The 12545-nt window shown below is 43.0% G+C and overlaps 1 protein-coding gene across 1 annotated transcript in view; it reads left to right on the top strand.

Moving 5' to 3' along the window:
* Lsm12 (LSM12 homolog) overlaps positions 1 to 12545 on the top strand; it is a 20903-nt gene that overhangs the window by 1210 nt on the left and 7148 nt on the right. The window contains exon 2 of the mRNA XM_029546690.1: positions 1089 to 1222. Coding sequence (XP_029402550.1) covers positions 1089 to 1222 — 134 coding nt within the window. The remainder of the gene's footprint in view (positions 1 to 1088; positions 1223 to 12545) is intronic.

The raw sequence follows: 12545 nt of genomic DNA, 5'->3' as shown, positions 1-12545 counted from the left end.
AGCCTTGGCTGTCCTGGAACTCACTCTGTAGACAAGACTGGCCTCGAACTCAGAAATCCGCCTGCCTCTGCCTCCCGAGTGCTGGGATTAAAGGTGTGGGCCACCAAGCCCGGCTTAAGGTAGCCTTTTCTTAAGGAAACTTCGGCTGCCTTTTAATTGTGGGTTTTTGATTTCCAGCTCAGAAAGATTTCTTCATAAATGGCACACAACAAGAACGTTTTCTTTTTGTGTGTGTTATTTTAAAAAGAGATCATACTTTGGCCTAAAACCTCTTCCTTTGGTGACTTACTTAGAAGAGTCTTAAGGAAGACTCACTCTTTTTATGTGACATACAGCAGGGTCTTAGTAAATGGTTGAAAAATGAATGGATGGATGGATGGATGGATGAATGAATGAATGAATGCATGAATAAGGTCTCATCTTGGGTAGTTTCCTTCCCATAGGTGTAGTTTTTGCCTCCAAAAAAAAAAAAAAAAAACGGGAAATTTCAAGTGTGAAAAAAGAAACTGAAAAAAGAAAGACCAGGAAACCTGACCAAGTGAGAAGCACTCTAGATTCAGGAGGACTCTAGTGCTACCCAAACCTGACAGCACTGGCGCGTCTGTGTGGGTCTTAAGTTCAAGACAAACAATGCATCTGGCATCAAGACTGCATTTCTTCCCATAAAACTCAAGGAGAATGTGATAGGAACTCTTTAAAGGGTATTTCTGGCTGTATACGGCATTGAAAAAAATTGACGTCCTTTGCTTATGCATTTGGGCAGGAGCAAGGTGATGGAGGTTTATTGAGAGCTAAGATTCCTATGAGGCTTGCTTGGGGATGCTTTTCCTATAGCTTGGTTTCATTTTTCCTGTGTGTGTGTGTGTGTGGTTTTTGGAGACAGAGTTTCTCTGTGTAGCCCTGGCTGTCCTTTAACTCCCTCTGTAGATCAGCTGGCCTCAAACTCACAGAGATCCAATTGCCTGTGCCTCCCCTGAGTGCTGGAGTTAAAGGTGCTAGACACCCCCTCCCTGCCACCTGGATTGTTGTGTATGCTACTTGTGCAATGTACCTTTGTCCTTTTTTCCTTAACTTTATTTTCTCACCAGAATGTCCCTCTTCCAGTGGAAAACCCAACCATGCAGACATCTTGCTTATAAACTTACAGTATGTTTCAGAAGTGGAAATAATTAATGATCGAACAGAAACCCCTCCTCCCTTAGCTTCACTCAATGTTAGTAAGGTAAGGATTCCAGGACAGCTGTAGCTGTCTGAAATGTCGGGGAGGAAGGAGGGAGGGAGGGTGCTCTCCGGCTTTTGGTGATGGATACATTGTTCTTTTCTGCATTTTTTTTTTTTTTAAATTGATTTACCATTGTGGTATTCTGGTTTGTTTTTTCCCCCCCCTCGGGGTGGCAGTGACTATCTTCCCTTTTGAGTCAGGTTCTTATGTATTTTATGCTAACCTTGAACTTAATATATAGCTAAGGATGACTTTGAACTTCAGATTTTTCTGACTCTGCCTCCTGAGTGCTGGGATTACAGACATGTTACCACATACAGTTTCTGGAATGATAGGATCAAGCACAGACCCTTTTTCCTACATGCTAGGCAGGCACTCTACCAGCCTTACTTTTTCCCCAGCCTTTTTTTGTTTGTATGAGACAGGGTCTTATGTAGCCTAGGCTGGCCTTGAACTTTGCTATGTAAACTTTGTAATAATTACTTTGAACTGAGATCTCCTGACTACATCTCCTGAATGGTAAAAGTACAAGTGAGTTACTATACCTGGTTTGGTATCTTTTCTAAAGTATATTTGTGTAACTCCCCCACCCCCTTTATTTCTGAACATTTTTGTTACACTTTAAGAAATACCTTCGACCAAGGCGTGGTAGCACACACCTTTAATCCCAGCACTTGGGAGGCTGAGAAATGCAGTTCAAGGACAGCTTGGGCTCTGTTACACAAAGAAACCCTGTCTTGAAAAGAAATTGAAAAAAAAGGAAGGAAGGAAGAGAAGAAAAGAAAAAAAGAACAACAAAAAGAAAAGAAAAGAAAAGAGGAAAATGGTGGCACTAGCCTGCAGTCTCAGCCCTTGACAGACACAGGAAGTTCAGCGATTTAGTTAGTAATCCTCGGCTGCAGAATGAGTTTGAGGCCAGTTTGGAATATGTGAGACCTGACAAAGGGGAAAAAAAAGTATCAGCCAGGCGTGGTGGCACACGCCTTTAATCCCAGCACTTGAGAGGCAGAGGCAGGCGAATTTCTGAGTTCAAGGCCAGGCTGGTCTACAAAGTGAGTTCCAGGACAGTTAGGGCTATAGATGTGCCACACCATGCTCGGCTTGTGTGTGATTTTTTTAGTCATTATTTTGAGACAGGGTCTCACTATGTATTGCTGATTGGCTCAAAACTTGCTAATATAGACCAACCTGTCCCTGAACTCATAGAGTGACCTGCCTCTCAAGTGTTTGGATTAAAGGCATGTGTCATATCCAACCGGTGTATACCCTATGTTGTATGTGCCGGAGGCCAGAAGAGGGTGTCAGATCCTTTGGAGCTACATGATAGGCAGCTATGAGCCAACTGATGCTCAGATCCTCTGAAGAGCCAAATGCTCTTAACCACTAAACCATCTTGCCAGCCTCTACGCAACCTAATCTATTCTCAGAGTTTAGAGCTGGCTTTTGTCTTTTATAAAGAACACTTGTGTAGATACATTTGGAGGCTAGAGTGTCTTCCTTTTTTACTTTCATTTTAGTGTTTGAGTAAACTGGCTGGCCAGAAAACTCCAGAGTTCTGTTTGTCTCTTCCTCAGAGCAGAAAACCCAGACACAAGCCACCACACCCAACCTTTTACATAGATCCTAGGAGTTGACATCCTAGGAGTTTGTGTGGCAAGCACTTCAACTGATTCACCTCCCTGCCGTCTTTCCCCTTCACCCCTTTTTAAAACCCAGACTCTCTTAATTTTTGGCGGCATGGTTGGTTAGTAAGGGGTGTTGCCTATTGACCTGTAGTTATGTGACGTGGATATTTGTATATAGTGGGTGAACATTCAGAGTGTTTCATACATAAGGAGATCTGTGATATAAAACCTTTGAAAGCTATAAGCCATATGTGGTGGCTCATGCCTTTAGTCCCAGTATTCAGGAGCCAGTCAGGTAGATCTCTTTTGAGTTCAGGGTCAGCTTGGTCTGTATAGTAAGTTTCAGGGCAGCCGAGGCTACAAGGAGAAATTTTGTATCAAATATTTGGGATATTTTAATCATTTTCATCTTGCATGTCCAAGTTGGTTTATGGGAACTCCGGGTCACATCTTTTGACTCTTCAGTTCAATTAGTCAAACAAAATGTTCAGTAGTGATACCCCCAACCTAGCTTTGCCAGAGCCGACCTGTCTCCTGCTTGGAATGCTCTTCTAGAATAGCTGGGAATTTAACTACCAGGACTTAATAAACAGCACCTCTTGCAAGAACTCTGCTCAGTTGGCCTAAAGTAATCTGTAGCTATGATTTCTTCTTGGGATAGGGTGTCTTTCCCACCTGATAGCTTATAGCACAATTGGGGCAGGTTTTGAGAGTGAAGGGCATGCTTTTATTTTATACGTGGACAACAGTAGAGTAATGTGTCCTGGGTAAACTGCCCCATAGTTACCTTCTGTATAGCTGTTTGTAATTATATGTTGTTCGTTTCTCTGTCTAATGTCTGTCTTGTCAAACTTCATGCCTATCATAACTGCCAGGCTCACTTTTTTTTCCCCTGCTACAATACTGCTGTTTATTTTAGTACTGGGGCCTTGTGTATATTAGGCAAGCACTCCAGCATTGAGCACACCCCTAGGTTCACTAGGGTATATTGAGTATATTGCACAGAGTAGGTGCTTAATGGACAACTTGTTGGATGTGTGTTAGGCCTTCAGTTTAGTAGCAGCTGTCTGGGATTAGCTTAGCCTGCCTGAAGTTTTTCCCTGTAGAGGAGTCTTGTAATAATGTATGTTCTCTTGCTTCTCTGGGGAATGTGGTGTATTTGCTGCAGTTGAGCAAAGCAAGGAAACACTTAGGGAGCTGCAGCAGTAGATAGAGGCCAGGGAGTGGAGATTCCAGGGAGGTGCCACGTGCTTGGCTTGGCTTTGCTTGCTGCTGTCTTTCTGTCTTTCTTTCCTTCTTTCTTTCTTTTTTTTAGTCATGGCTAAGGATAAATTTGGAAGGGTCTTCGGTAGTTATATTCTGGCTGTCCCAGATTTTGAAGCTTGTAGATGTTAAAGCCTTGGCTCAGTCAGATGCCTCCTACGAGGATAGTGGAGCTCTTTGGGTGGCCTCTGTTACAGCTCATGAAATTTTAAAAGATTTGAATGAAGTGATTTATTCCCAGGGCGTTGGAACTGCAGGCTGTTACCCTCGCTATGAAAAGTCTCTTCCTTGGACCTTACTGAATAGTAATGCCTATCGGAAAGAGCGTGATTTTCTTGAAAGATAATGAAAAATAATAAGAGATTCCTGTCCTTGAGACCAAGTACCACCATTTAGAAGGGTGGGATGGTGTGTGTGGTGTTGTTCTGTGGATACCGAGAAGTCTCCGACCACGCAAGCACATGAGCCATTACAGTAAAAGTCTTTTGATGTTTAACCCCAGAGTCTAGCAGCTCTGGCTTAGGTTTGTTTGTGGATCACCTTTGCTTTCAGTGCAGGCTTGGTGCTATTTAGTGTTGTTGGTTGGTTTTTGTTTTAAGTTATTTTGATTTTTTTTTGAGGCAGGTTTTCATGGATCCCAGGTTGGCCTCAAACCCACTCTAGCTCAGGTGACCTTGAACTTCAGAGCTTTAACCTCCAAAGGCATGCACCACTACTTGGCTTTGCTGGTTACTCTTAATTATTTATTAACGTTGTTGTAAACTGGTTGATTACCGACTTTTATTTTAAAAAAGCAGCAAGAAGCACTTACTAGCTTGGGGAACACCAGAACTCTTATTTTTCTTATACCTATACAGCTCACTTGCCTATCCTGGAAAAGATTTACTGGGAAGAGAAGTGAGGAACCAAAAATTGGGTTGAGGGGTTTGGTTGTCTCTGGCTTCACGTCATTCTTCATTTGCAGAGGTGTTTATGAGTAAGTTGTCTGCTCTCCTTCCAGACAGGCCTTTCAGGATACTTTACCATTCTCCCTTGGAAGCTGATTCAGACGGATTGCCTGCTGGGCTCTTACTGAACATGATCTGAGTGGTTGTTACACATTGCATGAGTAACATGAAAAGCTGTGAGACTGAGCATGGAGCTACTATGCACAAGGCACTGCTGTTTGTTTATTTTTCAGACAGGGTCTCACTCTATGGTGTGGCTGTGCTGGAGCTTGCTAAGCAGACAAAGCTGACCTTGAATTTGTAGAGATTCCTACCTCTGCCTCCCAAGTGCTGAGTGTGTGCCACCATATCTGCCAGTGTATTGGTTTTGATCCTCACTGTCGCCCCCTCCCCAAATTTATCCTCTTTCTTTTCTCTCTCTTGGTTTTTTGAGACTGGGTTTCTCTGTTTTAGCTCTGGCTATCGTGAGCTCACTCTGTAGATCAGGCTGGCCTCAAACTCAGACCCTCTTGCCTTTGCCTCCCATTTACTGGGATTAAAGACGTGTGTGCCACCACTGCCTAGCTTGTCTCATGTCTAAGAACACAGGTTTGGAGTTTCTCAATGTTAAAGGGTGTTTAAGCATGTGGGACGGAAGTAATATTCTCTGAGAGGCCTGGAAGAAAGCCGATATAGTGCGGGGGTCAGGGATTTATAGTCTGAGAAACAGGTGCTATTTTGCATTTAACGACTTTAGTGGGAGATACATGTATGCTGGTTCATCTTCCTGACATAGCACTCTACCTAAGTAAGTGCTCTCTACTTAAGTAAGCCTGTTGATACAAACCAGATAGCTGTTAGCATCAGTCTAGCAGGAAATGGAAGAGATGTTCTAGAACTTGAAGGCTGGTATCAAACTTAGATCCACCTGCCTCTGCTTAGCCCAGATTTCTTTATATATATAAACCAACTATGTTCACTTTTTAAGTGTGGTGTCACAGTGAAGGACATACTGTGATACTTAATTGTTATTTGAATTTTATTAGCTACACAGCTAAGAATCAACATAACCTTGTAATTTTCTGGTGATTTGATGATTAAACTTGCAAATTTGAGTACATTACTGTGGTCTGTTTGTGAGCCTAACCCATTAGCAAGCAGTTCCCTTTATTGTATCTTTTTTTTTTTTTTTTAAGATTTATTTATTTATTACTCTGTAGCTGTCTTCAGACACTCCAGAAGAGGGCGTCAGATCTTGTTACAGATGGTTATGAGCCACCATGTGGTTGCTGGGATTTGAACTCCGGACCTTCGGAAGAGCAATCGGGTGCTCTTACCCTCTGAGCCATCTCACCAACCCGTATAAACATAAAATTTGTTTTTATTTTACGTTCATTGGTGTTTTGTCTGCATGTATTTCTGTGTGAGGGTGTCTGAAGCCCTGGAACTAGAGTTGCAAACAGTTGTGAGCTTCCACCTCGGTGCTGGGACTTGGGCCAGGGTCCTCTGGAAGAGCAGCTGATACTCTCAATCACTGAGCCACCCCTCCCCCACTATGTTTTGACAGTGATATATTAAGGTATGGTGTCAATATCAAGTAGGATCAGAAGTATCCCTGATCACCTTCCAGTTAGCTATGAGTATATAATTTTATTCCACAGTATTAGGGATCAAAACCATGGGCCTTACATATACTATGCAAGCACCGCACCCTCATCTCTTTGGTATATGTATTTGGTAAGTGGGGGGAGGTATATAAATGAAGGATGGGGAAAGCCACTGGTTTTGAGCAGTAAATAGTTTTCCCTGCTTTGAGGGCTGGGTATTAAACTAGGGTCTTTCATACACGCCTAGCGCGTGCTTCCCTAACTAAGGAAAAGTTTTCTGTTGGCTATAACTTTTCTGGCTCCTAGAGGCTATAATCTTAGGCTATAATTTAATCTGCCAGTAGGGTGAGTACCTGGCTCTGAGAAGTGGATTGGAAGAGCTCCTCGATGCTGAATGGCAAGGGTTATGCCAAGTGGATAGTGTCAGACGGGTAGTGATTGACTGGTATTTAAGAAGGACTGGTTCTTTAAAGATCAGTTTCCCTGTCATTGAGACTTGAGGGTCAACCTGACAGAGCCCTGATAGGAGAGCCATTGCTCCAGACCAGAGCTGTGAAGGTGTGTTTCTGCCAGCTGACTCCAGGGCACTCCTTAGACCACTAATTACCAAGGCACCTTCTCAGTGTCATGTATGTGTGAGATGAAGAACTACTGCCTTCAGGAAAAGACAAATTGTGAGCCAGTGTAATTGACAGAATTGGGCCATAAAATTTTGTGTCACCTCTTTGACCCAGAGGTGACAGTTGAAAGTATGGATTTTATGGTGGGTCTAGTGGTGGTATTGCTTTCAGTGTTAAGAGGATGGTCTAATTGGCTTAGTTTTCTGGCTAAGGACAACTAGCAGTGGGAGCTCTAGGCTAGCTTAGGGAAATGCTGGCCATTGCCCTGGAGATGAACAGTAAAGGATCCACACACTGTACCAAAAGTATGGTGTGGTAGAATGTGGAGTATGAGTCTCTTATAGAGCCCAAGCCATCCTCCAACTTGTTGTCTTGCTTCCCTGGTCTCCTGGTGCTGGGCTCAGATGTGTGTGCACCATGCTCTGGAAGGACTTGTAAGGAATTGTGGGACCATTAAGTCATTTAACTGCTGGGAACTATTAGCTTTGATTGGTTGTGTCTACCTTCTCTTTGTTCTCCCTCCTTTCCAGGTACTGGGAAATGTCCTTTCCCCCAAGGAATCTCACATTGGTTGGGAGTATTGAGGGATGGCAGCATTTTCGAGATGTAATCTGGTAATTGAATCCAGACTTTTGTGCATGCTAAGTGCACTGTCCCTTGTAGGTACAGATCTACAGTTATAACAGCATAGGAAAGGAGGCAACAATCCTTTTCCTGTAAAGGGTCAGGCAGGCACTCTTCAAGGCTTTGTAACCATCCTGTAATAGACAAAACTAGTCAGTGTTGCCTTTGTAGACTATATATAGCCAAAAAGCTATGATTGTGCTCCAGTAAAGTCTATCTCCTGTAAAGTTGGCTGGATTGGCTCCTAGTTGGGGTTCATTGACCCTTGGCATACCGAGCTTAAGTGAAGGCTTCCCATGTGTAACCTTGGAAAATCAGTGGCATTACTTAGCTTGTCTGTCTTTTCTGTCACTTGAGCTAAATTAGAAGTGTTGGGGAAGAAACTGGTAAAAGCTTTGGGAAGAAGCACAGAACACTTGTGGTATTAGAAGGGGCTTCATGCATGCCAGGCAAGTGCTGTACTGCTGAGCTCTGTCTGCAGCCCAGCCCTGCCATATTGGACAAGAGTCAGTGTATTCTTAGAGTGTGCATCAAATGCTTGCTTACTTGTAATTTGTGCACATTTCTGTGGGTACAAGCTATGTGTGTGAAGATCAGATGACAACTATGATTAACAGTTCTCATTCCACCATGGAGTCCTGGGGACTACACTGAGGTCATCAGCCTTGGTGGTGATTGCTTTTACTTGCTGAAGTATGTTGCCAGTTTCCTGACTTGGTGGTGGTGTTCGTATTGTTAGTGAGACATTCCACTGTGTAGCTAAGGCTGGCTTTGAACTCAACATTCTTCTGCATCCTTCATCTGGGTCACTGAGATTACATGTGTATGCTACCTCACCTTAGTTTTCTGTTGTTACATTATTATTTATTGTGTATATATCACATATACAATAAGTAATAATGTAACATGCTTGCTTGCATGCATGTGGAATTCAGAGGACAACTTGGAGTCAGTTCTCTCTACCATGTGGGTCCCAGAGATAGAACTTTTTATATATGTATAAATATATATTTATTTTGTCAGGTTTGCCACTAAGTGTATTTAGGAGCTGAGACACCTCCCTAGCCTTATTTGTTTTTTAACTCAGATATTTTTGGTCATCTTCTGTTTTCTGTACAATATTTAGGGATTTTTTTAGAAGATATATTAGTGAACAAAAATAGGAGTAAAATTTTATTAAAATCCAGCCTGGTGTACATCTGTGATTCCAGCTACTCAGGCTAAGGTAGGAAGACTTAATAGTTCAAGGTCAGCATGGGCAGCTATGGGTCACACCCTTACACATTCCCCCAAGTCACTTTGGAGCCCACACTTGGCCTTGAACTCTTGGTCCTCCTGCCTCTACTTCCTGAGTGCTGGGATTATAGGCTTGAGTCACATGGTAGCTATTTGTCTGAAGAACATCCCCTTTAGGACTTACATCCTCCTTAGCAGTTCTTTAGCAAGTACAAGATGGGGTTCTAATAGAGTGATGGCCACATGGTAGGTAGTGTTTTGGGATGATTTTGCTGTTTAGCCCAAGCTGGCTTGGAACTCATAATTGCCCTGCTCCACCTTCTAAGGGCCAGGGTTATAGCTGTGCACTACTAGTCTGGTTTGGATAGGGGACTTAGTTAGCCGCTAATAGTGATCCTTTACTATCTGTGGTCTTATAACATATTGTATACCTCAAACATAGAATAATATTTATATGAAAAGGGGGAAGAAACAATGAGCTCATTGGCTACAGGAAGGATTGGATTATATTTTGTTATTGTTGTTTTTAAAACAATCCATAAGCTGCCTTCTCTGTACCCATAAGGTTAAAACTATCAACTATCGGGCTGGTGAGATGGCTCAGTGGGTAAGAGCACCCAAATGCTCTTCCAAAGGTCCAGAGTTCAAATCCCAGCAACCACATGGTGGCTCACAACCATCCATTACAAGATCTGATGCCCTCTTCTGGAGTGTCTGAAGACAGCTACAGTGTACTTACATATAATAAATAAATAAATCTTTAAAAAAACAAAAACAAAAAACTATCAACTATCGGTGAGTGCGTTATAGCTCACCTGGAGCTTTCTCAGCTTCCTCACAGAGCTTCTTTAATGGCTCTGTATTAAGCATCCGTTCTCTGAGAGAAGTTGTTGAGGTCACTTTCAGCTTGCATTCCACTTGGGTTTCTCTCTGACAAGAGACAGGATAAGTTTGACAACAAACCTTGATTTCAGAACCTTAAGAATGGCACACACCTTTAATCCCAGCACTTGGGAGGCAGAGGCAGGCAAATTTCTGAGTTCGAGGCCAGCCTGGTCTACAGAGTGAGTTCCAGGACAGCCAAGGCTACACAGAGAAACCCTGTCTGGAAAAACAAAAACAAAAACAACAACAACAAAAAAAGAATGGGAAGTCATTGTCATTAGTACTTAAGTGCTGAAGTGGTTTCTGTAACTACCAGTGATGTTGGCAGAGCCTGTGGCTCTGCTGTCACATGTTTCTATTTTAAACCAATTAAAGGATAGAATTTTGCCTGTGATATATATTGACCAACTGGGCTCTGGTTCCCTGTGATGAATAGAAGTGTATGGACTTTTTATTTTATTACTGTTGTGTGCATGATACTTATGTATGAGATTGTAGGTGTAGAGATCAGGGCACAGTTTTGGTGTCATTCTTTTCCATTGTGGGTTCCAGGGATCAACCTCGGGTCATCAGGATTTTAGAGCAAGCACTGTTACTCTCTCAGCCATCTTTCTGGATTCCAGATAATCTTATGTATTGAAATTTATAACCATTTCCAACAGTGATTTAGACTTAAGGAAAAAAATGGTACATTTTAAGAATTTTATTTTCAGGATGTATGAGTAATTCTTTGTGGAGGTGAATGGAATTGGTTTTCTGTTCCCACCATGTTAGTTCTACAGATTGAAACTCTAGCCAGCCTTAGACTTCACTCTCTTGTTTCGTTTGTTTTTGAGACAGGATTTTACTCTGTGGCCAAGCTGGCTTGGAATGCAGAACACTCCTGCTTTAGCTCCCAAGTGCTGGGATTGCAAGCATGGTTAGATTTAACTTTTTTTCTTTGTTTTCCTTTTCCTTTTTCTGTTTTTATATTAAGCTAGATTTCACTTTCCTTGTTAAAGATAAATGTAATTGTGTTTATTTATTTGTATGAATGTATTGGGGCATCCACATGCCACAGTACTTATGTGGAAGTCAGAGGACAACTCAAGGGAGTCACTCTCTTCCACACAGATCATCAGGCTTGGTGACAAGTACTTTTACCCATGGAGCCATTTGTCTCTCTAGTCCTAGAGTTAACTCTTGTTGGTGAAACTGGGAGATACAGTTCAGTGGTCAAGAACACTTGCTGTGGGGTCAGTGCCCTCTGACTCAGCATTATATTCTAGGACACAGCTTCACATGGAGGACTTCAGCTTTTAGTTTCCAGATGTCCAAGATTGTAAGGAGATCTATTTTTCTCTCTCTCTCTCCTTCCCTCCCTCCCCCCCTCCCTCTTTCCCCCCACTCCCTTTGTCTGTTTGTCTGTCTTTAGCTTGCACATGTTTAAAATAGATTGGGCCTTGCCATATTGTTTAGTGATGCCACTTGAGCCTTCCTCCCAGGAAGCTGGGTCCACAGGTGCATGATGCTGTACCTGGCCCAGAGCAGTGGTTTACTAGAACTTTCGGGTCAGAAGCTTTCAGCTAGGAAAGTGAAGCATGGGAATATTGATTTTGAGAGCATGTTTGTTGCTTGCTAAGAATGAGGATTTTCCAGCAGCTGTAGTAGCACAAGTCTATAATCCCACCACTTGGAAGCAGAAGCAAGCAGGAGGATTGCAAGCTCTGGGCCACCCTGAGCTACAAGTAGTGAAACCCTGCATCAAAAGGGTTTTTTTGGGGGGTGGGGTGGGGCAGGGGGTGGAGAAAAGATGGCTCAGCTGTTAAGAACATTGGCTGTTCTTCCAGTGGACCCAGGTTCAATTCCTAGCACCTGCACGGCAGCTCATACCTGTCTCTGACTTCAATCTCATGATCTGACACCCTCTTCTGGCCTCTGAACACTAGGCATGCTTCTTGTGCACAACATATACGTGCATGCAAAGCACCCATACACATAAAAATCAGTTACATTGAAAGGAGGAAGGGGTCCTATGACTGACTCCCATCTGAAGCATCCAGGAGTGAGGTTTTTAGCTATTCCTTCTCCCTACCAGGCTTGCAGGCAGCACCAGCCATTGCAGATGGCAGCTGCATTGCTGCCTACCTAACCTCTCTGCAGGGGCAGCTGCCCACAAGACCCAAATACAGAGGGGAAGGCAGACTGCAGTGAAGTCAGGAGGTCACAGCAGCAGGTTTCTCCCTGGCCTCTGCTTCTCTTGTTCTGTCGGCTGTCTCAGTCTGTTACTGCTTACAGTAAGAAGCCCTCCGGAGTCCCCACAGCGCCTGTGCTTTCTTGGGTGCATGAGAAAAGAAAGCTCAGCTAGCAGCAATATGAAGTACATATTGCTTGGGCTTGCTTGCTTGCTTGCTTGCTTTCTTTTTCTTTTTTTGCTTGGATTTTCTTGTTGTGAATCTTCCTTTTCCCATATCACCACAGGGTATACAAAAGGCTCTGTGAGCATCCTGGTGGTCATTAAAATCCCACGTTAGGAGCTTTTTTTTTTTTTTTTTTTT

Source organism: Mus pahari, chromosome 14 (assembly GCF_900095145.1).
Source record: "Mus pahari chromosome 14, PAHARI_EIJ_v1.1, whole genome shotgun sequence".
Classification (NCBI taxonomy): domain Eukaryota; kingdom Metazoa; phylum Chordata; class Mammalia; order Rodentia; family Muridae; genus Mus; species Mus pahari.
The sequence above is the reverse complement of the archived record's forward strand: the minus strand, read 5'-3'. Positions and strand labels throughout refer to the sequence as shown.